At 37.8% G+C, this 24,297-nt stretch overlaps 2 protein-coding genes across 2 annotated transcripts in view; both read right to left on the minus strand.

Moving 5' to 3' along the window:
• Window positions 1-2,184: 2,184 nt before the first annotated feature.
• LOC115438843 (mRNA decay activator protein ZFP36L2) lies at window positions 2,185-3,201 on the minus strand (the record flags this gene model as incomplete). The annotated part of the gene is given in 1 exon segment (XM_075353535.1): window positions 2,185-3,201. A coding segment is annotated over 1 exon segment (930 nt), but the record flags the coding sequence as incomplete, so codon positions are not given.
• Window positions 3,202-11,991: 8,790 nt separating this feature from the next.
• The window catches only part of mta2 (metastasis associated 1 family, member 2), a 44,239-nt gene continuing 31,933 nt past the window's right edge, over window positions 11,992-24,297 (minus strand). Inside the window, exons 9-18 of the mRNA XM_030161684.1 lie at window positions 23,862-24,050; window positions 23,703-23,777; window positions 23,566-23,624; window positions 23,378-23,478; window positions 21,223-21,362; window positions 20,367-20,595; window positions 19,033-19,122; window positions 18,834-18,952; window positions 17,932-18,074; window positions 11,992-14,838 (exon numbers count right to left, since the gene is read on the minus strand). Of these exons, the coding sequence (XP_030017544.1) occupies window positions 14,682-14,838; window positions 17,932-18,074; window positions 18,834-18,952; window positions 19,033-19,122; window positions 20,367-20,595; window positions 21,223-21,362; window positions 23,378-23,478; window positions 23,566-23,624; window positions 23,703-23,777; window positions 23,862-24,050 (1,302 nt within the window). The 3' untranslated portion in view covers window positions 11,992-14,681. The remainder of the gene's footprint in view (window positions 14,839-17,931; window positions 18,075-18,833; window positions 18,953-19,032; window positions 19,123-20,366; window positions 20,596-21,222; window positions 21,363-23,377; window positions 23,479-23,565; window positions 23,625-23,702; window positions 23,778-23,861; window positions 24,051-24,297) is intronic.

Consider the following 24,297-nt stretch of genomic DNA (forward strand, 5'->3'; position numbering starts at 1 on the left):
TACTGAAAACACGTGTCAGTATTTTTAATTTAACATTTCTGATTGCACGCAGACATTTTACTCTGAAGTGACAAACTGTTGGCTTCCGTCAACACTTGTCTGATGGGAACAGTTTTCTTGAATGGAAATCCTGTGAAGTTACTCATCTTTCTCCAAAATAAAGTGATTGCAAACTCAAACCCATTCTAATGGTATTGTTAAAACAGTAGCATGAGTAAAGCCTTAATATATCAAAGTCCCACCCCTAATCAATTGTTAGTTCCAAATCTTTAGACATCTTTTTTATTTTTTAGTGCAACAGTTGAAGTTTCCCCTTTACACATTTCCAAATTTAACTTAACTTTGCTGTCTTCACTTGCACTCAGGACCACACGCATTTATACAGTTAGAGCACAGGTGTCAAACATGCGGCCCGGGGGCCAAACCTGGCTCGCAAAAGGTTCCAATCCGGCCTGCAGGATGAATTTGCAAAGTGCAAGTTAGGGCATCAAACTCAAAAACAATATCATAATAACCTATAAATAATAACACCACCAATTTTTTCTCTTTGATTTAGTGCAAAAAACATTACATTATGAAAATGTTTACATTAAACTATCCTTTAACAATAAAATGTGAATAACCTGAGCAAAAATGAACAACCTGAAATGCCTAAAGAAAATTAAGTGGAATTTTAACAATATTCTGCCTGTTACTAAATGTTTTGTACCTTTGTTGATCTGCTCTGTAATGCATACGTATAAATGATAAGTCGAGGCATTATATTGATAAAACTGTACATATATTTCTTAACAAATTCCTTTTTTTTCAGGTTATTCACATCCTTTTTGTTTGGATAGTTTGTAAATGTAAATATTGGCATAATCGAATGTTATTTTTTGCACTAAAACAATTTGGAGTTGTCATTATTTATTGGCTATCATGCTATTATTGTACTGGTCCGGCCCACTTCAGATTAAATTGGGCTGAATGTGGCCCCCAGAAGAAAATGAGTTTGACAGCCCTGAGTTAGAGGATCCAAAAATGTGACATCAAAGCACTTCAGGTTTAGGGGTTACCCCAGTACATCTGCCCATGTTTAATTACTGGCACCTCTGTCCTCTAGGACTATAAAAGCAGACAATACTCATTTCAGACACAGAACACAAGATCTCAAATATGGGATCCACTGTGTGCAGGAGCTGAGGCACCATTAAGATTGTGTACTCTATATTGAACCTGAGGCAACAATTGCAATATTTGGCATTACATTACATTCTTTTAGCCAAAAATCTAAAAATCTGATTGCCTTCACCACTCTTCTAGCTCGTAGACTAATACTACTAAAATGGAAAGATAAACAGCCTCCAACATTTAAATCTTGGTTTCTGGATCTTTTACATCATTTAACATTGGAAAAAAAAAATCAGATATTCTATAAGAGGATGTGCCAATAAGTTTTTCAGTACCTGGCAACTTGTTCTGAATCATATAAAAAAAAAAAAAAAAAAAAAAGGTAGATCCCTCTTATTCCAAAGGAGTCTTATTAATACGAGTATGTGACTAATATCTGTGTCCCTTATTTATTTTATTATTGTCAATCTTTTTTTTTGGTGCAACAGAGTGGGAATGTACATGGGTTCAGGTTAAAAAACAAAAAAATAAATGTATTACGCTTGTCTGACTAGATATACAATAAAAAACACTTTGAACAAAAAGGTTGTGAACTCTATAAAGACGCTTTCCTTTAATATGAAAGAAAAATCTGAACTAAACATGAGACGAGTGTGCCCAGTTTATACTCGCTGGTTAGGAGGAAAATTTAGCTACATTTTCTGATCAATGCCCAGATACACAGGTATGCATAAAGTCATTTCTCCCCATAAGTGTTCAAGTAGTACTACTTTGAAGTTAAAGTGCACACATGCCTAGATTTCATGACATTGCCTTTTATGCAAAGTAACAAGAATCTGAGAAACCAAAAGCTCAAAGTCTGAGGTAAAAAATTAGTTTATTCATGGTGCTGAATTTAGTCAGACATTTCATTTACTGCACTGAAAATGTACAAGTTAAAAAATAAGTTACACTGAAAGCTGCAGTGATCCAGGAGAAGACATGCCTCTTTTACAGACTGTCCAATCTGCTGACAACAGCACTCAAGCCTCAAGTAAAAGCTAAAATGAACACTTCAGGGAAAAGGATAAAAAAAAAAAAAAAAAAAAATTGCACAGTAGATTTGATGAAGTCGTGACGGTCAGTGCTGATGTTGGTTTTAGTCCACGTACGTTTCAGTCAGATGGCTCGGTTGTCCCAGATCTCCTGGGCCTTGCTGCTCTCCAGGTGCTGCAGGTGCAAGGCAAGTGGCAGTAGCAGGTCACTCAGATGTTGACTGGAGAAGGTAAAAGCATTGTGGGCTGTGGCCTCTGCAGGAGGGGATGAGGTAGAAGAGGTTGGTGAGGATGAGGAGAACAGAGAAGGAGAAGGTAGGCCTGTGCTGCTGTTGGATGTCTGGGGGGAAATGTGACCGCTTTGGTTCTTGTTGGACATTTTGAGCTTTCTTGGCAGGATGTGCTGGAAGCGACAGCGTGTGCCATACAAGCAGAAGCCGTAGGAGCTGAAGGTCCGGCAGATGGCTCCTCGTGGCCTCCACTCCTTGGAGTGTGGTTGCAGGCTGGGTGTAAATGGGAGCTTTTCATCCACATAGTCACTTGACTCTAGGCCGTTGCTGAAGTCTCCACCTTCCACATGCAGGAAGTTACAGCGAGTACCAAAGGGACACACGCCAAATGCACTGAAGGTACGACAGGGGATCCTCCTGCGCCGGCGGACTGACTGGCGCTGTTCAGTGGGGTCGTGTACAAACAGGCAGCGGTTGCCGTAGTAACAGTAACCTGTTGCATGGTAGCTACGGCACAACTCTGTCTTGTACTTTGGGTGGCGAAAGGGTACATGGAGCTCATGGAGGCCATGGGCAAACTGACAACGGTCTGCATACTTGCAGGAACCACTTTCAGCATAACTAGTGCAGAGCTCCGTCTTGTAGCGGGTGGAACAGACCCAGGGGATGAGGGGAGGGCAGGAGGACTCTACCATGGGGAGAAGAGATTTGGCCAGGGAGAGGCCTTCACCACTGTCTCCATCTGAGTCCTTGATGGACAGCAGGTTGTCCGCCAGCACTTCATCTTGGCAAGGGGGCAGGAACAAGTCATCATTACTTGTCTAAAGGAGGAAAAGTAAAGTCAGTCAAGCGTATCATGGACTCAGTTTCTTGTGCAGCTAGAGGGTCAGAAGCTGTCAGGGGACCACAGTTAATCAAAGAGGTACCTTACACTTACCTACTACCTGCATAAAAACCCAAAATGCAACAAGCTCAAGATTTTAAGCCAGTGACAAGAGTTATTAGGCTGCACAAAATACAGTTAGAGATAACGAAAAAACAAATCAGTGCCAGTTCAAGAGTATATTTAAAGGACTACAAGTTCAATAACCTGAATTACTCAGTTTGATAGATTAAAGACATTCCATTTTCATTCAGTGACAAACTTAGGAGCTAGATATGCAAGTTTGAAGTTTCTAGTGAAAGTTTCATACTGAAGTCTGGCACCAAGTCCCAACTGTTCAGCTCTTTAACCCTTTGATGCATGAATTATGAGAACCTTAATCAAGATTTTATTTTCTTGTTTTTATTACTATTTAGGCATGAAAAAAAGTGATATAATTTTTTAAATAAACATTTTTAATTGAGTTACAAAAATGTCCACTCAGCTGGACACCATGCATTTAATATTTGACACAAAGAAACACATATTTAAAACACAATATCAGAAAGTGAAACTGTGTGAAAACTATGAAAAAAAAACATTTTTAATGCAGCTAATCTGATGTTTTCTCACATTTTAAGCATACTCTAATATTAGTGATTATTCACTTTATGGAGATAATATGCAAAAAAAACCAAAACTTTTTGTTTAGGAAAACTGCTAGCAATTGATTTACGCCAACACGTTAGTGCAGATCAGGTTTATCAAAAACAGCAAAGTTTCAGCAATGGTATGAATGTCAGTGTATGGGATGATGCGTAAGTGTCCACTGTGTTGGCTGATATGGAACTAAAACAACAAAACCCATGAATATACAACAGCTGTAGAATGACTGTCCACTGTAGTGACCAGTATGCATGAAAGGGTTAAATTCAGGTCTTTGCCTTCTCCCTGAAGCAGACAAAGATGAGAAGCCCTAGAAGTGTGAGACTCGACAGTGAGGGAGAGTTTAGACTGAATGAGACTAAAGTATTGATTCAAATCAGAGGTATGAGTTGTAGTTTAATTGGGTTTGATTCTTAAAATTAGACAAAAAATGTTATCTGTAAAATTGTAAACAAAAAGATGCCACTTGGAAACCCCAAAGACTTGTCACAAATTGACATCAAAGGAGATGTGTGGTGTTGAGGAGCAATGATACAGTGTTGTTTCAATTACAGCTTTACACATCAACTTAACTGACATATTGGAAGGATGTTTTTAAGAGTTATTTCTCTGCAGCACAGACAACCCCAGATAATTAAGGTGTACAAGCTGAAAAAGGAAAAAACGTATACAAGGCCTTAAGTACGAAAGAAATTATACAAGCCTATTCCCTCTAAAGCAGGGGTCTCAAACTCATTTTCTGTTTAGGGGCCACATTCAGCCCAATTTGATCTCCATTGGGCCGGACCAGTAAAATAATTATATAATAATCTATAAATAATGACAACTCCAAATTTTTGTCGTTTTAGTACAAAAAAAATAAATAAATAAATAAATTATGAAAATACATACTTTTATAAACTATCCAAACAAAAAAAAAAAGATGTTAACCTGAAACAACTGAAATTTCTTAAGTAATATAAGTGCCATTTTAACAATATTCTGCCTCAACTTATCATTTCTACATGTGCATTATGGATCAGATCTACAAAGACACTGTTTGTCCATCAGTCTCGATGACAACCTTGACTTCCATTTTTGTGGGTCCTGGAGTGGCTTGTCCGCCCTATTTTTGCCCTGAGGTATCTGCCACAAACATACTCAACACTGAGTAACAGGCAGAATATTGTTAAAATTGTGCTCAATTTTCTTTAGACATTTTAGGTTGTTCATATTTTATTGTTTCAGGATAGTTCGTAAATGTAAATATTTTCATAACTGAATGTTATTTTTTGCACTAAAACAGACAAAAAATTGAAGTTGTCATTTTTTGGCATAGTGTAATTTTTTTCACATCAAACTGAGAAGAAAACATGGAGTCATTCTTTTTCGTAAGTTTTTATGCTATTATTATTTTACTGTAGATCATATTGGTCTGTATGTGGAACCGAAACTAAAATGAGTTCCACAGCCTTGACTGTGGAATTTTTGCATTTGCAAATTCATCCCACGGGCTGCACTGGAACCTTTGGTGGGCTGCATGTTTGACACCCCTGCTATAAAGATTATATTTGACCCAAGACAGTTACGTTGATAAAATCCAGGTTAAAGTCCCAGTCTGTCAAGTACAAAGTTGCCAAAATGAGTTCAGTTTGCAAGCTTAACTTTCTCCACAAATCCATAAGAGTTTATTTTTTATATAAATTCTGACTTGTTCAGTAAGTGGAAATAGAAAATATAAATTTTACCAGTGGCGATTTCTCAGACTGCAAGGGAAGCTCAGCTTCCCCTAAAATTATGAAAATTAAATGGTTCAATATGTACAGTTGTGCTGATGTTTCATTGACTACAAATGTGTTAGAACACGTTCATCTCACAGACAAGTTCGTTCGGAATCAGCTTTATCACAAATCAACAGACTCAATGTTGTTCACTTCTCATACATTCTCAGTGCGCTGTTTTCTCATTCGATCTCTGCTCAGTGCATTTGCCCGTAGATGTTCAGCGTCCATGCACTTCAATGTGACTGAGTGGAACAGTTATTTTCATTGCCTCAAAACTGGACGGTAATTGGATAAATGCCACAATGTTGTCCCACCCCCAGACATCCAGCGTCTCTGGGGGTGAATGGAGCCGTGGGCGGAGCTCGGCTGGGCTGGACGCCAAGCTTCCATGTGCTGATTGGAAGATCAGTCGAAAGGCTGAATCCCGTTTGACAGCCATTTTGAGATCTACTTCTTCACTTGACAAAGTTCAGTTTAATACCGTCGCGTAGTGATCATGGGACTTTTGGCTCTTTGAAGGGAGCCGTTCAATCAGGAGCCGTTCACTGAAAAGAGTTGTTCAAAAGACTAGCTCTTCTATGTTTTTTACATTATTTTGAAACACCAGTATTTTAATGACTAAATAGGCTACATCTGATGATTGGCATTGCATTTTAAAGGTGTTTAATTGGCACGGCAGTAAATATTATCTTACCGTAAAAAAGAATAGTTAGTTCAAATGTGTGGGCTAAATACATGGCATGAGAGGTGACATTAGGCAAATGCTGGAATTGGACCAAAAACATCACGGTACATTATGTGGACTAGTCTGTAGCCTAAAAAATGAATAAGAAAATAACTTTCTTATGAAATAACATTTTATTCTCCTCAAAACAAGAACAATAACTGTGTGTAAACATATGGAAAAAACTGCACAAACACAACAGTGATTAGTCACTGTAGTCGCAATTACTTAAATACCTGAACTGTAGTGCAATTCTCAGAACAAGAACAGTATGTTGGTAAATTGACAGGCAATCGGACACTCCCTCCTTTAAAAAAAAAAAAAAAAAAAAAAAAAAAAAATGAACGGCTCTTTACAAAGACTTGGTTCCAATCGTTCATTTCAAAGAGCCGTTCAAAAGATTCGATTCGTTCGTGAACGTCACATCACTACCGTCGCGCGCTTTGCTGTGAAATCAGAGAAACCACTACGAAATGACTTGTTCATTTCTTGTACTGTAAATAAAACACACTCATTGTACTTCCTTGTTTCAATTTAAAATAACTTCAACGTTTTCGTGTTTACTTGGTACGATGCGACCATTTTCTTGAAAAGGAACGGAGGGCCGAACCACTGGTTTTACTCAGACTGGAGTTCATGTGTTCAGGCTTTAACCGTTTCTCTTACCTGGAGCATGGCTGAAAGCGGATGGACGGTGTTGTGAAGGAAGAGGAACCCTGAAAACAGGAACCTCCGAACCCGGTGTGGCTGTAAAAAAAGGACTGCAGGGATGTAGAGGAGCGGCAAGGACCCGAACTACCAACTCTGAGATGGACTCACAGGCCAAACAAAAGCCTGCGCCTCCATTTTATACCCGGACTGTCTCCTCGCGCTCCCGCTTCAAATTACGATCAGGTGTGTTTGACCTGAACGTCCAGTCGACCAATCAGAGCCACGTACGCCACGTATGCACGCGCCTCAAGACTGACCAATCCGGTGAGGACCACTTCGAGGTCTGTAGATTTCCCCTGTAATTTTGTTGGAGAGGCATTCAATGTCTAATTCCGAATCCCCTGCGTCCTGCTCTGGTAATGTGTTTATATACACATTTGTTCCTTTTTCTGCATCTGTTTATGGTAGGGGTGTCAAACTCATTTTAGTTATGGGGCCACATACAGCCTAATACGATATAAGGTGGGCCAGGATAGTAAAATAATGTAAATAATAGGATAAGAACTTTTGAGTAAAAAAGTAAAATTCCGTAATGAAAATGTTTACATCTATGAATTGTACTCAAACATAACATGAACAAATACACAACAAACAAAAAGTTAAGGATATATCATTTTTATGGGTCTTTTTTTTTTTTGTCATTTTTGCCATTTGTAAATAAAACTATGGTCATTAAAAAAAAATGTGTTTCAATTCAGTTCACACACAAAAAAGTAAGAAGCGCTGTGCAAGAAGCCCAACTGAAAAAAATAGCCCAAAAACGTAAAATTATCCTTAACTTTTTGTTTGTAGTGTATGAACGACCTGAAAATTCCTAACAAAAATAAGTGTAATGTTAATAATATTACGCCTTAGTTTATCATTTATACATGTGAATCACAACTTAGAGATCACAGTGGATCAATAAGATACACAAAATATTAAATAACAGGCAGAATATTATTAAAATTCCACGTACTTCTCTCAAGACATTTCAGATATTCAATTTTTTATTTTTTTTTTTATAAAAGCCTAGTTTATAAATGTAAATATTCTTGTGTAATGTAATTGTTGTTGTTTTTTTTTACACTAAAACATATAGAAAAATTTGCAGTTTTCATAATTTATAGGTTATTATGATAGTATTTTACTGGTCTGATCATTTTTAGATTGAATTGACCTAAAATGATTTTAACATCCTTGATTGTTAATATCTTCAGTGTAATTTTGGCATTTCACAAATTCCTCCCAGGGGCCAGATTGAACCCTTTGGCGGGCCGGATTTGGCCCCCGGGCCGCATGTTTGACACCTGTGGTTTATGGTGTAAATGTCCTATTTATCTGAGGAAAAGACATCAACTGAAAAGTCTAAATATAATAGAATGTAACTGGTGCTATTACAACATTTCACTGAAGAGTAATTTCCCAAAATGGGTCATGGAAACTTTTTCACTGAGTCGTCCATTTGTTTGTTTGGCTTGGGTCCCTTTTCTTTAATTTTTTTGTTTATTTTCTTATTTACTTTCCTCATTTTCTTGAGGAATTTCTTTTCTTTTTTTTCCCCAAATTTTTTTTGAACTATTTTTGATATTTTCATTATTTTGGTCCTTCAATGTTAATGTTTGTTTGATATTTGGTTCTTTTTTTTTTTGGTTATTTTGTTCATTTAATTTGATTGTTCCCTATATTTGTTAATTCCTAGATTAGTATGGAAATTTTGTTAATTATTTTGGTCCTTTATTGTTATTTTGTGTTGGGATTTTTTTTTTTTTTTTTTTCTCATTTTTTGTGTTAAATTGATGCATTTTTAGTTCAGTTTGACTTAATGTTGTGGAAAAGCATAATCCAAGTGAAAAAATTATTTAAATTGCTGCCTTATCTTTTAGAATTAAAGCCGTATTTCTGTCATTACTCCACCGCACAAAAAAACACCCCACATCTGTGCATTTCATTTCTTTCTTTTCTTTTTTTTTTTTTTTTTAAATTTATTTTAGTTAATAGTCTGTGTTTTGTTTTGTTGTTGTTTTTTGTTTTTTGCATTTCCTAGACGGCAGTGATCACTGAAAAATTACTCAGATTCTGAAACTAAAGTATCAGTACCATAACTGTGGAAATACTCCAGTACAAGTAAAAATTAAACATAAAATGTATATACTTTCTGCTTATTTCTGGGTCTGATAGTGTAGTGAATATATAAAGTTCAACACTGAGCAAAGCAAACAACGCTGATCAGCAGTTTTCACACTCACTGAAGGGAAACACCAGTGTAAAAAGTTAAAGCCAAAGCTGTAGACAAACTGAAACACTGATAGTACTTTAATTAATAGGTGCCTAAACAAAGATGAACCTTGCTAAAGGAAATATTTGTCTATTTGCACTGAGCTGTGTTTAATTGTATCAGACGGCTTTTAATTAGATTTGTTTTAACCACTTCCTATTGGGGTGTGAATTTCCACAAATCAGTTCTGAGCTGCTGGCCTTCAGCAGTGTATTCACTGAGGGTGTGGTCTGAGGCCAGCAGTGCTTACATCTGAGCTACTTGTACTTTAGTGTTTTCCATTACTACATGCATTGCTTACATTTTTCAGATCTTTGTGTGATATTTTGTGTAATATTTTTTTATACAGTGTTTTGTTTTGGGGTTTTTTTGCACTAATTGTTTTTGCTGCTAAACAGAACAGAGCTGGTACATGAATTTTCATTGTGCCTGTGACAATAAAGATCTATTTTGTCATTTTTCATTTTATTTGTTTATGTCAGTGTTTTTCAACCTTGGGGTCAGGACCTCATGTGGGGTCGAATGGAATTCAAATGGGGTCGCCTGAAATTTCCAGTAATTGATTAAAAAAAAAAAAAAAAAAAAAAAAAAAACCTTACTAATAAAAAATATATGGTGAGTTGACGAGGCAGAAAAGCCAGGTGTAGATTACTGCACTAAGTGAGAATTTGATTTTCCTTGGTCAGGATATGTACAGTCAGTCCAGCTGTGATTTACAAGGCTGACAATTAATACTGAACAAACAAGAACTCAAACTATGAATTATGAAAGAGCTGCAGCATCTGAAACTGACCACAGTGAACATTTGACAGATAAACAGAACCACAGTGCTTCAGTTTCAGCTTCACAGTTTGTCATGTCTGCTATGGATTGGGATTGTCTCTGTCAACTCACCATATATTTTGTATTAGTAAGTTTTTATGTTGTTTTTTATCAATTACTGGAAATTTCAGGCGACCCCATATGGGGTCACGACCCCAAAGTTGAAAAACTCTGTAACAGGAGCTGCAGCCCCAGAATGTGTTGCTCCAGTGGCAGAAAATGTGGAAGAGAATCACCTTTTTCTTCTCCCAAGCAAATATTCTTTTGTTGGAAAATTTGTTTTTCATGTCAATTACCACAACAGGTTTAAGAAACAATCTCACAAATATTCTCCCACTATTTGCACGTTAGCTTATCATAAAATTCCTTTTCCTGTTTGTCTTTAACCCATAAAGACCCAAACATCCACTAATTTAAACGGCTTAATACCCACTGATCCTTTAATCTTACCAATACATGTCAATAATTGCAGTAAAATACAGTTTGTCATCTTTTCATGGTCATCAGATATGACCCATTCGGATGTTCAGAGGCTCTGTAGTTACTATGGAAACACGTCATCTTCTACAACATTGATTCACCAGTAAAACCCATGGAGTTGGATCGATGACAGTGGATGGACACACTGAGTTTATGTTCAATTAATGATCGATTTTGCTGAAAAAGACACTTTTCAGTCAGTTTTCTCTATTTTTGATATAATAACCCTCAATTTTAATCTGAGTTTTTATGAACGTCTGCATGATCAGTGAATTAAATGTTTGAAAATTCCCGATTTTCATTGAAAAAACTAAAAATACAGATAACAATATTACAATAAACAGTGATAAACCACTTAAGGATGGTTAAATATAGAGAAAAATTCATTTGGGAACTGCCACAAATTTACATTTATTTACATTAAACACATTTAGATCCATATTTTGAGTTAGTTTAAGGAAAAGCAAGGAAGCAGCCAAAAAGATTAAAAACAAACCCCTTTCCAACATTTTTCTTACATTTGTGCATTTATATACTTTGTCATTTAAACTCCCTGTTGATCGATTTTATTGTTGAAAAAAATCACTTTTTCTTCACTTTTCTGTTTCAAATAGAATAGCCCTCAACTTTAATCTGAGCTTTAATGAACATATATATTATCAGTAAATATAGGAAAATACCTGTTTTTCACTGAAAAAGTGCATAACACAGAGGATATTATAATAAATGGTGATAACTCACTTCAGAAAGGTTAAATATTGAGAAATATATTAGAGAACAGATGCAAAAGTAGCTGGGTCTTTATGGGTTAAAATCATTTGTAGCAGATTCTGTGCTGTTGTGGAATACTTTATTTTTTGTATTTGTAGTTTTATCTTTTTAATTCCTACTGTACTCTAACATACTGTATAGGATAATGACAATAAAACATCAGAACATGGAATTAAAGAGAAAAATTAGTAATAAACTACATGCAAAAAATACATTTTTCTACAGGTGCTCTGGTACTGCTGTCTTCTTTTCTTTACACTTTACTATGCACACATAATGAAATATTTACTAATTAGCCCTTATGTACAAAACTGAACTAAACTAGTGATTGGACTGATGATCGACTCATACCTGACAGGAAATAAAATATCTTACATGGATTTAAAACCTAATGTAGTGTAGAGAAAAGTCATAACATGCCACTCATGACTGATGCTGCTGCTACTACAAAAACGAACTTATAAAAAAACAGTGTATTTTTCAGTCTAAAAAGTCTGAAACTTGTGTCTTCCTCTGAAAAACCACAAAGAGTCAAAGAGCCCATGACTGACCACGAAGAAAAAAAAAATTCTTTATTTCTTTTCTTATCAAGATACATTAAAGGATACAGAGACATTGGAATAAAAAACACTTGAGAAAAAGCTTCAGTTGTAGCATGTTTGTCTCTCCGTCATAGAAAAATCGAAGCTCCCGTCCCTTTAGTTGTCACCCCGCCCCCCTCCCCGCCCACCAGCCCACCCACCCACATGAAGGAGAGCAATGTTTCACATGTACAGTCGCCTATTAGAGCCATCTCCACCACTATGGAGCAGAATATCACACTTCAGTTGTAAAAAAAGTTTCCAATATGCCAGTTTTCCACTTTTCTTTACACAGATTAGTATTTGCTACAAACTTAACACTTCAATTTCTTTGTCTGAGAAATATTAGCTAGCCCACATTGGGACCGAACTTCTGTATAAAACCACTGTAACCCCTTCGAGTTAAGGGAAACAGAGGGTTTATAGTGATCCAATTTATATCGCTTTTATTACTCGCGCTTCCATAACGGTACAAATAGGGGACTAAAATAAACCAATGAGAGCACAGGGGACAGTTTGAGATTCCTTTCAAATCGTCGTCCAATCACAAATACCACGTTTTGCATTATTTAACATTTACAGGAAGGATTAAGGCCAAATGAAGAAGAACAATTTGACCAAATATTGACATCAAGTTTATACGTTTTGGCCCGAGTCTTCCTCCGTACATAGTGCTGCTGCTTCGACAGAACGTCTGACTAGTAACGTAATCGCTTCACTTTCATTCAACCTGACCACAACGGTACATCTTAAAAACGCTGCATCTTCAGTCTAACGTCACCTTCTTGTTTCAGAACATTATGGCTTCAGTTGGACACAGACGTAAGCACCTCAAAGCCAAATGTGTTTCTCCCGCCGTACCAATCCACGGCTGCCGCAAATTCGTTTTTTTTTTTTCTTCTCAAAACTACACAAGTTTTCTCCTACAGCGTAAACCTACAGACCTCTTTAAGCTACAGGCCCCGCCCCCTTTGCTTCCCCATGACGACTCGGGTGAAGTTAACAGGACAAGAGTCGAGAAACTGCGACAACATCACTTTGTTTAACCTCTTAGAAAAATGATGGCAAAGTACGGAAGTCAGGTATGAAATTACCACGTGAGCACAAAACAGAATTCAGGAATTGTCAAGTCAAGGTAATAAATCTAGTCAGGTTTGACATTATACTTTTTTTTTTTTTTTTTGCTACTTTGGAATTTCTGATTGTTTAAAAATAACAGTCATATTTACAAAACTGACAAAATGGTGACAGAATTAGCAGTTTTTGTTTTGTTTTTTTTTATTTTGGAGCTAAAATGTCCAAATTTGAGCAGTGGTGTTTAACTTTGTTTTGATAAGGATATGAATGTTGATCCTTTCCCGGTGATGCCAGACCTTTTTATTCGCCTTACAGCTTCGTAATAACGCTTTAATAGTTGGATAATAGCTTAATAATTAACGAGGTAATAAGCAGAAAACATGTTGGTATTAACAACATGTACTGGAATATAAGATGAGAAATTTATCATTTTTTGATGCAATTATTGCACCACTATAAACATTTTAATTCTGTTACAGGTTACTGTATTGTTTCTCCATTATTACCCTTACACAGATAAATTTACATCTAATGTCATCCAGATTCACCCGAGTATTCATAGAAGTTATTACCTTGGTAATTACACTGGCATACTTCATTATTTCCTTATACTATCAAACTTTTATCCAAGCTGTGCAGTGTTACCTGCTTTTTTCCCTAAAGTAGTCTTCACATGTTTTGACAAAACTGGACAATTCATTGATTAATTACAAATATATGATGTTGTCTGATACTGATACTCAAATGTGATGGTGCTTTTACTGTAAAAATGCTACTGTTAGTTCAGAACAAACTGGCTGCATGTTCTCCATAATCGTTCGTCCGCTCTTACACCAACTCACTTCTTGCTCACTCAGTATTTTCATGACTAAAATCCGTCCATATGATGAGGTGCAGACCTTGGGTGACCCGTGTATTTACCCTGATTAATGAACAGGTAACATGACAGTGAGAAAGTTAACGTTGCCACTGATGGCTCTGAATGTGTGCACCGACAAAGATCTGGCGTTAACAGTCAGATAGCTTCCTGCCCTGGGCTCTGTTCAGTTACACACACACTGAAAACCGAGACATTGATCACGGAGTGTTTGAGTGAAATCTGGATCAAATTCGAGTCGGCCTTCAGTCTCTCATTCTCATCTCTTGGTGGAGGTGTCGCCCCCTATTGATGCATATATTTACATAAAAATAGAGAGAGTGGGGAAGGGGACGACACAAAGTGTGCTTTATCATTGTATCGGGATGAGAAATATCTTGATTTAAATTACACATTTAAAAACAGGTGGCTTTAAAAAGAGAAGCAAAAGAATTCAGGGTCTGGAATAAAATACTACAAAGCCCAAGGTGTGTGTGTGTCAGTGTGTTGATGTAAGTAGATGCTTGTTTCATATGATGGAAATGTACAGTGTAAGAGTGTGTGTGAGTGTGAGACATCAAGTTTTGGGAAGTAACAGAGGACTAAAGGAACATGACACTGAAAAGAGGGGAAATTAAAGACTACTGGTATGGCGCACTGTGCTGAGCACAGACCCTCCCCTAATCCCACCCGACCCCCATGTCCTGTTCAGAGACACCCTGGCCGTCATCCCTTCAGTCCTCCAGGACAATGGGCTCGCTGGTGCTGGAGGGGAGCAGGGGCATGGCCAGGGAACGAGGGGGCGGCGGCGGCAACTTGATCCGGACCAGGATGTGAGGCTTCCTCGCTGCTCTGCGCATCTCAGACTGAGTCAGATGTTTCCTCAGAGCCCTGAAGAGGAGACAAGGTTTCAACCAGTCTGACAGACACAGGACCAAAAAGATTATCAGAACAAGTGGTGTCAGGGACAACAAACCCCACCCCTTGCACGTATTGTAGCTTATTTTGGCATGGATCCAGCTGATGTCATCATGTCTAAGCATGTGCTGATGTCAGTATATCAGTTCCTCTATACATGTGCCAAGTCTGAAGTAAACTGAAACAAAATTGATGTTTTTACAGACATGTGACATTTCACCCATTATAAGTAAATGGGAAAAAAAAAAATTAAATTCACAAAAAAACTGACCTTTGACCTACTTTTCCCAAAATGTAATCAGATCTATTCTGTGTCACTGGCAATCTATAAATCCAATTAGTTATGAATTCAACCAATAGTTTTGCTGCTAGAGTGTTAACAACCAAACAAACAAACTTAACCAAAAACAATACTCCTTGCCTCCCCTTCAGGGAGTGGGGTATTAACTCCTCTATCGAAATCTCACGGTTACAAAGTGCTTCATAGAGGCAGCATAAATAAAAAGATGTTCAAGACCGTCTCTCTGATATCAGGATGCTATACATTTTATGCTGTTTTTCTTTAATTTTTTGTATATTTTTCTTGTTGCTGTTTTCATTGTTTTCTGTAATGAGATTTGTATTTATTTTTAATTTTGACAAAATTTACAACCGAGCCACAACAAGTTATATTTGTTACTTATTCAAGCATTTCAGATGAATGTACAGGGTGGGGAAGCAAAATTTACAATGAACATTTAGTTGTTTTTTCTCAGCAGGCACTACGTCAATTGTTTTGAAACCAAACATATATTGATGTCATAATCATACCTAACACTATTATCCATACCTTTTCAGAAACTTTTGCCCATATGAGTAATCAGGAAAGCAAACGTCAAAGAGTGTGTGATTTGCTGAATGCACTCGTCACACCAAAGGAGATTTCAAAAATAGTTGGAGTGTCCATAAAGACTGTTTATAATGGAAAGAAGAGAATGACTATGAGCAAAACTATTACGAGAAAGTCTGGAAGATACTATTAAAGAAGAATGGGAGAAGTTGTCACCCGAATATTTGAGGAACACTTGTGCAAGTTTCAGGAAGCGTGTGAAGGCAGTTATTGAGAAAGAAGGAGGACACATAGAATAAAAACATTTTCTATTATGTACATTTTCTTGTGGCAAATAAATTCTCATGACTTTCAATAAACTAATTGGTCATACACTGTCTTTCAATCCCTGCCTCAAAATATTGTAAATTTTGCTTCCCCACCCTGTACGGATAAATACACATATAAGACCATATATATGATATCTTTATTTTTATTAAAATAAAAACAAAATTAATATATAAATGTCCATGGGTACTCAAAACACTAAATTAACACTAAACACTGTTATGGTTTCAATGCAGTGTATTTATCAGCAGATAATGGCATCTCCTTGTTGCAGAGAGGAAATTAAACTTTGTAATCTAAAGTGAATAAATCAAAATCACACCTTGTTTGAGTGCTGAGTGCACATGGTAGCACTGTGCGCTCATGGAAAATGAGAATTCATCTAGAACCTTCAGTTACCCATTATCTACGGTGGCCAACAGGGGCAAACACGCTTCATATACAGAAATGACTTGCATATGAAAAGAATGCACTGCATAGAAGAAAACAACTGCTCGAGGAAAATGCTGCAAATACAGAAACGTGCTGCAAAAACAGAAACACGCTCTAACCAAAGAGTGCTGCAGAAACTAAAACAAATGCAAGAAGAAAATACTGCATATTCACTCATACAATGGAAGTACTCCAGGCCTCCAGGGGCAGCGCTGAGTTTACAAGTGAGAAACAGACAACAGTGAAAATATGTACCTTTACATCTCTGTGTGCTCTCTCACGTCAAACATCACTTCAATCCTTCCACCAAAAACTGTTCTCCCTGAAACCACTTTACACTTATTCTTTCATTGTGTGCATTTTTCTAACTTTTGGTCTAAAATTGAAAACCTTATTGTATCTAAAACATCTCAAAATGTACTTGTATACTTTGAACATGACATGTATAATCTTGAATTTATAGTTATTCTGATAATTTTATTGGGTAAATTCCACATAAACAGAAGTAAATATGCCAAAACACCCCCAAACTTTAAAGTCTTCATGACTGAATTTGAAAAATATATCCACTCACTAGAATTTGTCTTTAACAAAAAAAAGCACAAAAACCCTGATGATCTATAAACAACTATTCAAAATGGACTGAATTTACTCTCTGCTGGATTTTCATTTCTCTATATCTTTAATATTTTAATCTATTTTTTTTTCTTTTTTGTGTCTGTAAGCCCTTGCATTATGTTAATTTATCTGTTTGGACGATTTTTCTTTTTTTCCTTGATATTTGTTTAAAACTGTGAGTGTTTTCTATGCATCTATATTGTCAATAAAGATTTAGTCAAAAATATTGAATTGAAAAATTAAAAATAAACTGTTCTTCTCGCCATTGTGTTTCTCAGTTGTAAACTCAGTGCTGCCCCTATAGGCCTGGAGCACTTCCGTTGTGTGAGTGGATAAGCAGCGTTTTCTTCTTGCATTTGTTTCAGTTTCTGCAGCACTTGTGCCCCTGTCGGCCACTGTAATAATCAGTGTTTGTACACCACAATCTATATCCAATCAGAGTCTTTGTTCTCTTCAAAGTGCAGAGTTTTACTGCCAATCAAGGCTTTTAATGTAGTTCAAATACAGTGTCCAGTTCATTTTATAGGTCAAAGGACAGCCAACTTGGTTGCTTACAGAATGCCTAGACGTGCTCCTCTGTCAGTCATCATACAGAACCTCCCCATGTCAGATAAACAGCTGTGACCAGACGCACTCAAGAGCAAATGCAAGATGAGGACTCAGCGTCGCCTGCTCCTCAGGCTGGTACCACCCAGCAGCACCTCTGTGTTCAGTCTGACACTGATAAAGCTGTGTGTCTGTATTCAGTTTTTGTTTACCAGGACCACAGAATTATCACCGGCTGATGTCATTTATCTTTCATTTCTATTTTGGTCTCTACTACAGGAGATGATTAACTGCAGGCCTCAGTATGTACGTACCTGGTGTCCTTCGTGGCCACAAACACCACCGGGTTGGGCGCCTCTCCTTGGTTGACTTTCTGCCGCTTGATGACCGTCTGGCTGGAGGACCTCATACCTGAAACATACGGCCTCCCATTGGCTGGGTATGGCACCCCTGAAGCCTGTGAACCAATAAGACAAGCACATGGATGAGCACAAGCAGGTGGAGGACAGCAAAGACACCAGACGAAGCTACTTTTTTGGATTGAAACCCAGTGAAATCCCAAAATCCTCCCGTAAAACTTCGCAAAAATGTTCTACTGCAGTCGTACTCAAATGGGCGTGCGTGGACCCCAAGGGGTACTTGGAAGAAGCCCAGGGGGTACTTGAAATTTCTTTGGAAAAATACATTAAATAAGTCATCGTGTACTGAATACAAAATAAATAATAAGAATTAATGCTGAAATATAAAACACAATAACTACATTCATGTAAAAGTTTTACTGTCAATCATCTTGTTTAAGCTTTGGTAACATTTTAAGAACATTTCTATTTTAAATTATTCAAGATGAGTTTATTTGAGTAATTAAGTAATTCTTTTTAGCTGATGAAACGTTAATTTATTGCTAATGACTAATTAATTTATTTTTCTTATCAATGAAAGAGGGCACTTTTCAGTTTATATTTTACACAAAAAATTTACTTGTGTTATTTTCAATGTATTACAGTTAAATATGTTGTTTGTTCACAAAGTTTTTAAAATATAGACAGACACCTTTGGCACAAGAACAAATTTTGCTTAATTTTTTCAATCAATAATGCTGAAGCGAGAGTTGGGGGTACTTGGCTAAAAAAGTATATTTCAGAGGGTACTCCACTGTAAAAAGTTTGAGAGCTACTGTTCTACTGAAAGCTCCTTATGATAATGTGTGAATACTGACGCTATCGAAGCCTCTCTTTCCCAGCAGGCTTTGTCCCACGCGTGGCTGGCTGGCCTGGTTCCTGTTGATGGGCGTTGGGGGACCTCTAGATGCCTTGAGCTTCAGAGGAGCTGAGATGGCTGCACAGAGACAAGAACACTCAACAAACACCATGTGCAGAATACTGACGCTGTAGAGAAGTCACATGACACACACTCACCTAAATCTTGCACTATGTTGGCCAGTGACTGCCGAGGCACCACTCTGGTCTTTAAAGGGGTTTTTGTCGCCTTGGGCAGCCTGATCATACCTAAAGAGATGCACAAAGAGGATGAGACAGTGTTGTGGGTAATACATTGTATTTACTGTAGGAGGGTCTCTATAAAGGTTTCCATTAAGACTTTTACTGTTTGGGGAGTGAAGAATTTCATTTTACCACAAAAATCTGAAAGTTCCTGCTGATGATTAAATAACAGTCTATTGCTGTGTTTCCACTATGTGGTACCAGCTTGACTCGACCTTTTTGCGTTTCCATTACCTAAAAACAACCTGGAATCTGGTACCCGGTACTATTTTTTTTTTAGTACTTGCTTGGTCGAGGTTCCAAAACGGGTGAAGAGATACTAAAATGTGACGTGTAAACACTGCAGACCACTGATTGGTCAGAGAGTTGTCTCTGTGTCATCAATGCACGACACACTATTAAAAAAAAAAAAAAAAAAAAAACAGATTCGGAAGTTAATAGTAAATATCCCGCTAGGCTAATCCATGATGACAGCCCACAAAACTAAACCGTAGTCAGTCAAGGAGGTTCGTGGCTGATGAAAAGATTCAGCATGAGCTTGACAGAGCAACACACAATGAGCGAATTTATCAGCAACTCTTTGAGCAGACGTTACGGAAGTTACACGCAGCGTTGCTATGACGACCAGGTACTCTAAAGTCGGTAGTATCCTGCAATGGAAACAGTCTCCAGGAATAGTACCTGGAAACCGAGTCAAGTCGAGCTGGTACCACATAGTGGAAACGTGGAATGTGTTAGAAATGCAAATATTATGTATCTGACAGAAAAATGACAACTAAAAATGAAGCTGACGATACTATGATCAATAACACAAAGTGTAATGTAGTTTGTTTTTTTTTTAAAAAAAACAAACCTAAATTCATTATAAAGCCAATGTCAAACTGCTGCGCTGTGTTGATAAAAAGTTGTATTTTAAAACCATGACATTGTCTGACAAAAATAGATATAGATGTGACAGCGGCTGTGTGGAATGTGAGAGTTATGGAGTTTAAATTTTAATAATAAACTTTTCTGCCCTGTCTCAAACTGAATAATACGACGATTAAGAATGATTAAATTGAGACTAGTATCACAGAGAATGACAGATCACTGTGTAGGTGATGTGTGAATCCTTACTTTTGTGATATTAAAAAGACAATCTTTGATTCACTGAAGCATAGAAAATCCTAAATTTCAAAAGATGTTTCAATCAAAATGCAGTAATTAGAAGCTAATGGAAACCCTGCTCTGCCTTGTGTGTGTATGCTTACACTCAGCCTTGACAGCATTGGCGTTGATGGAGGCGTAGGGCCGCCGTGCAGCGCGGCGTGGCTGCAGGATGTCCTCACACACCCGCCTGGCAATACGTGTCAGCTTGGTGGTCTGCAGGATGAATGTCTGGCGGTTCTTGGCCAGAAGTTTGGCTCGACCCTCGTTGCGGGTGAACGGTGACAAGCCCTGGACCTCCTGACGAGTCATGTGACCACGGGGGCCCGTCTCCTGGAAGGAGGAGGGGCGGAAGGGGCACAGTGAAGAGCAAATGTTAAATGTTTTACTGCCTGAGGTGAAGTACTTTAGACTGTATGAAAGGTGGTACTATATGAAAGTTACACTCAGTTCAGGCTTCTGCTGTCTGTGTTGTCATGGCAGTGCTATGCGACATTTGTAACAATATTCATATGCTGCACATCTATGTAACCAGAAGAACATCAGCTAAAAGATCAACAAAACCAATTTTTGGAAAAAGGAACAACTCAAACAAGCCTTTAAATGAGCAAATATATAAAACCATCTAACAGTCCAAGGCCAGCATATGTCATAAATAATAATTCATAAAACAAAACACCAACGCAACAAGTTTTACACTGCAAAGCTAACACCAATCTGATCCAACAGTACTAATATTATTTTTGTACCGCTAAAACTCACTGAATGAGCCAAATAAAGGTTGCAATATGACGCGATGATTACAAATTTTGTCTGATCTTTGCTGTATTTGATCATATCTTGGTTTAATATGAATTAAGTCTCTGCTATCGGCTAACCCATTGTTTTGTGTTACACTGAAATAATTTTGACTGGACACAAATGGCACAGTTAAAAAATAAAAACAAAAACCAGACTTACAGAGCCTCCTCGAGCAGCACCCTCTAGCTGAGTGGGGGTCTTCAGGCCTCCATACTTCTTCCAGTAGATCCAGCATGAGGCACACAATCTGCACTGCATGTTGGGAGGGCCCCAGGCGTACCACTGAGGAGACTGAGCAGCTGTTGACAGCAACAGTCTGTTAGAGGCTGATACCAATCGGACTGAAAGACGCTCAGTGTGTTATGATTTATAGATAAAATCTGAAATGGCTTTTTTTTAATTTGTTGATACAAGGGAGAGTTCAGTCTGTCCTACTGAAAATAATACAGTAGTATCACTGTAAGTATCACTGACACATAAACTGCAGACAGAGAGAACATGTTCCTGAAACTTGGAAGATGTACAGGTGACAGCTGAGAAGTAGTAATGGAAATCCACATCATTTAGTTTTATGGGCCTGTTCACATATAAACAACCTTATACACCATAGGAGGTTATTTCAGTTTTACAAAGTGTGGAGAGTATCATGTTATTAGGGCTGTGTTTAAAGAATTACAGGAGGAAATAGCTGCTGTTGAAGCTTTTTCTTGGCTGTGTAACATTTTGACCCCAAGGCTCTTCCTCAGCCTGAGGCATTACACAGCAAACAAAATCCTTCAACGAGAATTACTTGGTGTACAGATCTGTTTAGTATCGCTATTGCTTTGCTAAGTGTTTTTGATTCAGCCCCCATGTGTTCTCCATCAAAAGAGTTGGAATTGGTCAAAGCGAGATGATGAATTTGGCTTTTTGTGATTAAGTCTTACTTTCAGCATACTGAATGGGTGTGGACTACCATAACTGGGGATAAACATAAAAAGAATTACAACATTTCATGTAAAGCAACATAATTACAGACATCCAGTTCCAGCTCTAGCAGAATATTACACTGGGGTGCATCTGTACATCTTCCAAATTTCACTTTCCTGTATAGATGGTCTGTACAGTCAGGTCATTGCTAGCCGGAGGGCACACATATTGGTCAGTTTGTATGTCTGTCTGTCGGTATGCGCTCTAGCGGTCACATTTCAAGCATTATTGATATCGAACCATGACCAAATGATTGTCCATATTCTCTAGTGGACCTAATGAGTTTTTGCCAATAGTAGGCCAAAGTACAGCTGAGATAGGGGCCAAAGTTCCAAAATGGAATTTTTGTCATAACTTCCGCCAAAATCATCATATCAACTTCAAACCACAGCCAAATTGTGCATTTTTCCATTCTGCATGTTATGGTATGCATAATGATATCATAAGGGTCACAACCTTGTTAATGCCCCGGGGTAAATATCAGTGGGGTCAGTAAACTCAGTTTTCTGACATTTCAAATTGCTGTAATATTGCCAATATTCATCTGATCATACTAAAATTTATCTCTGTGCAAGTCCCTTCTCATATGCAAAATTTCACAACTCTAGGGTGTGTGACTTCTGGTTACTATGCTAACATATGTTAAATCTTTTTATCGTTAATAACTTCCATTCTGCTCATCGTAGCAATTTCAAACTAATTCTACTGGAAATCCAATTCTCTATCCATTACCCACCTCATTTGTGCATATATAAAGATTTTGAATTATTGGCATCTAAAGTGACCAGGGGTCAAGCGCCTAATTTGCATATTCACAAAACACCTTCTATCTTGAAAACTAAGACAGATATCAGGTTAAACCTCAAGGTCAGGATTTTCAAAATACCCAACTTTTGACCGTAACTCCCTCAATTTTGCAGAGAGAAAAACAACTAATATCAGATTATAAAGCGTGAAAATGTAGGCCAAAGTTCTCTTTCAAAGGCCTCTGGCAAGTGCACAGCCTTTTGGTAGATTAATGATATTTGCCATTAGCACTTCCCACTTAAATGTCCATACTTTATTTAAAACTTTCACAAAAAATTCCAGACTTTTCAAGGTCTGGAAAAGAGCGCTTCAAAATTCCATACTTTAAAAGAATTACAAGACCTACGCAAGCACCCTGTAAAGCTGCTCAGATTCCTGCAGGAAATAGAGCATCTGTCCTGTAGGGCTGAACAACAGTAGAGCAGAGGTTTCACTCGTGTTTCACTTCACTAAAATGTAACAGTGTCAGTGGGAACACCAGAGCAGCCAACAGTTGCTGCGATCACAATGTCAGAACAGAACTAAAGAGTGGACTTACTGTGGCAGCTCTCACAGCTGAGTCCTTTCTGAAAGCCAGCTGCTCCATTCATACCAGGCTTACTGCCTGGCACCATGATCTGATTGGGGTTGGGTTTGGTGCTGCAGACACAGCAAAGACACTTTATTTAACAACAGTTGTGACTGAAGACAGAGGTCCTGTATGTTGCAGTTCACAGTCATACTCACTAGGTGGGGATGTACACCTGCTTCAGCTTGCTGTCTGCCTCTGCTGCTTTTAGTCGTTTCTGACAAAGAAACACAGTAGTTTGTGAGGAGTTTGTCATGAACATGCAGTCAGATTTGGATTCATGCTCTTTATTTACCTGTTGGATGTAGCGGTCTGTAGTTTTCCACATGTAGTAGAACTGAACCACACTGGCAAGAGACTTCCAGGGGAGCTGAAGAGGAAGTACAAATGTTTTAAAACAAATTGTACACACAGGAAAACTACTGCACAGGTCTGCTGAATGGCAGCAGCTTACAAAGTCCTGGCGGATGTCATTGAAGTCTTTGCCGTATTTCTCCAGGGCCTCCTCAAACAGCATGGCCTCTGAGGCGCTCCACTCCTCCATCTCATCACGGCAGAGCACTGGACCCCCCTGAGGCACCAGGGTGGACATGGCTTTGGCCAGATCGTAGCTGTTCTTCTGCAGCGTATCCATAGCATGGAACTGGGAGAGAAAAGAGAGCGGGTCAGTGGTCATTCCACTGGATGTGGAAGGTGATCAGAGGGCACTGGTGCAGGGAGTATTACCCTTACTTAGGTAGAAGTACAAATGCAGCATTGTAATTATTTATTACATAGCTTTGTTGAACTGTTGAGTCTGATCGGTCATTTAAACCATTTTACAATCCGTTATTTCTGTATGAGAGACCACTGCAAAGCGAAATGACAAAGGTAGAATTGTTATCTGACTT

This window comes from Sphaeramia orbicularis, chromosome 18 (genome assembly GCF_902148855.1).
Source record: "Sphaeramia orbicularis chromosome 18, fSphaOr1.1, whole genome shotgun sequence".
NCBI classification, from domain to species: Eukaryota; Metazoa; Chordata; class Actinopteri; order Kurtiformes; family Apogonidae; genus Sphaeramia; species Sphaeramia orbicularis.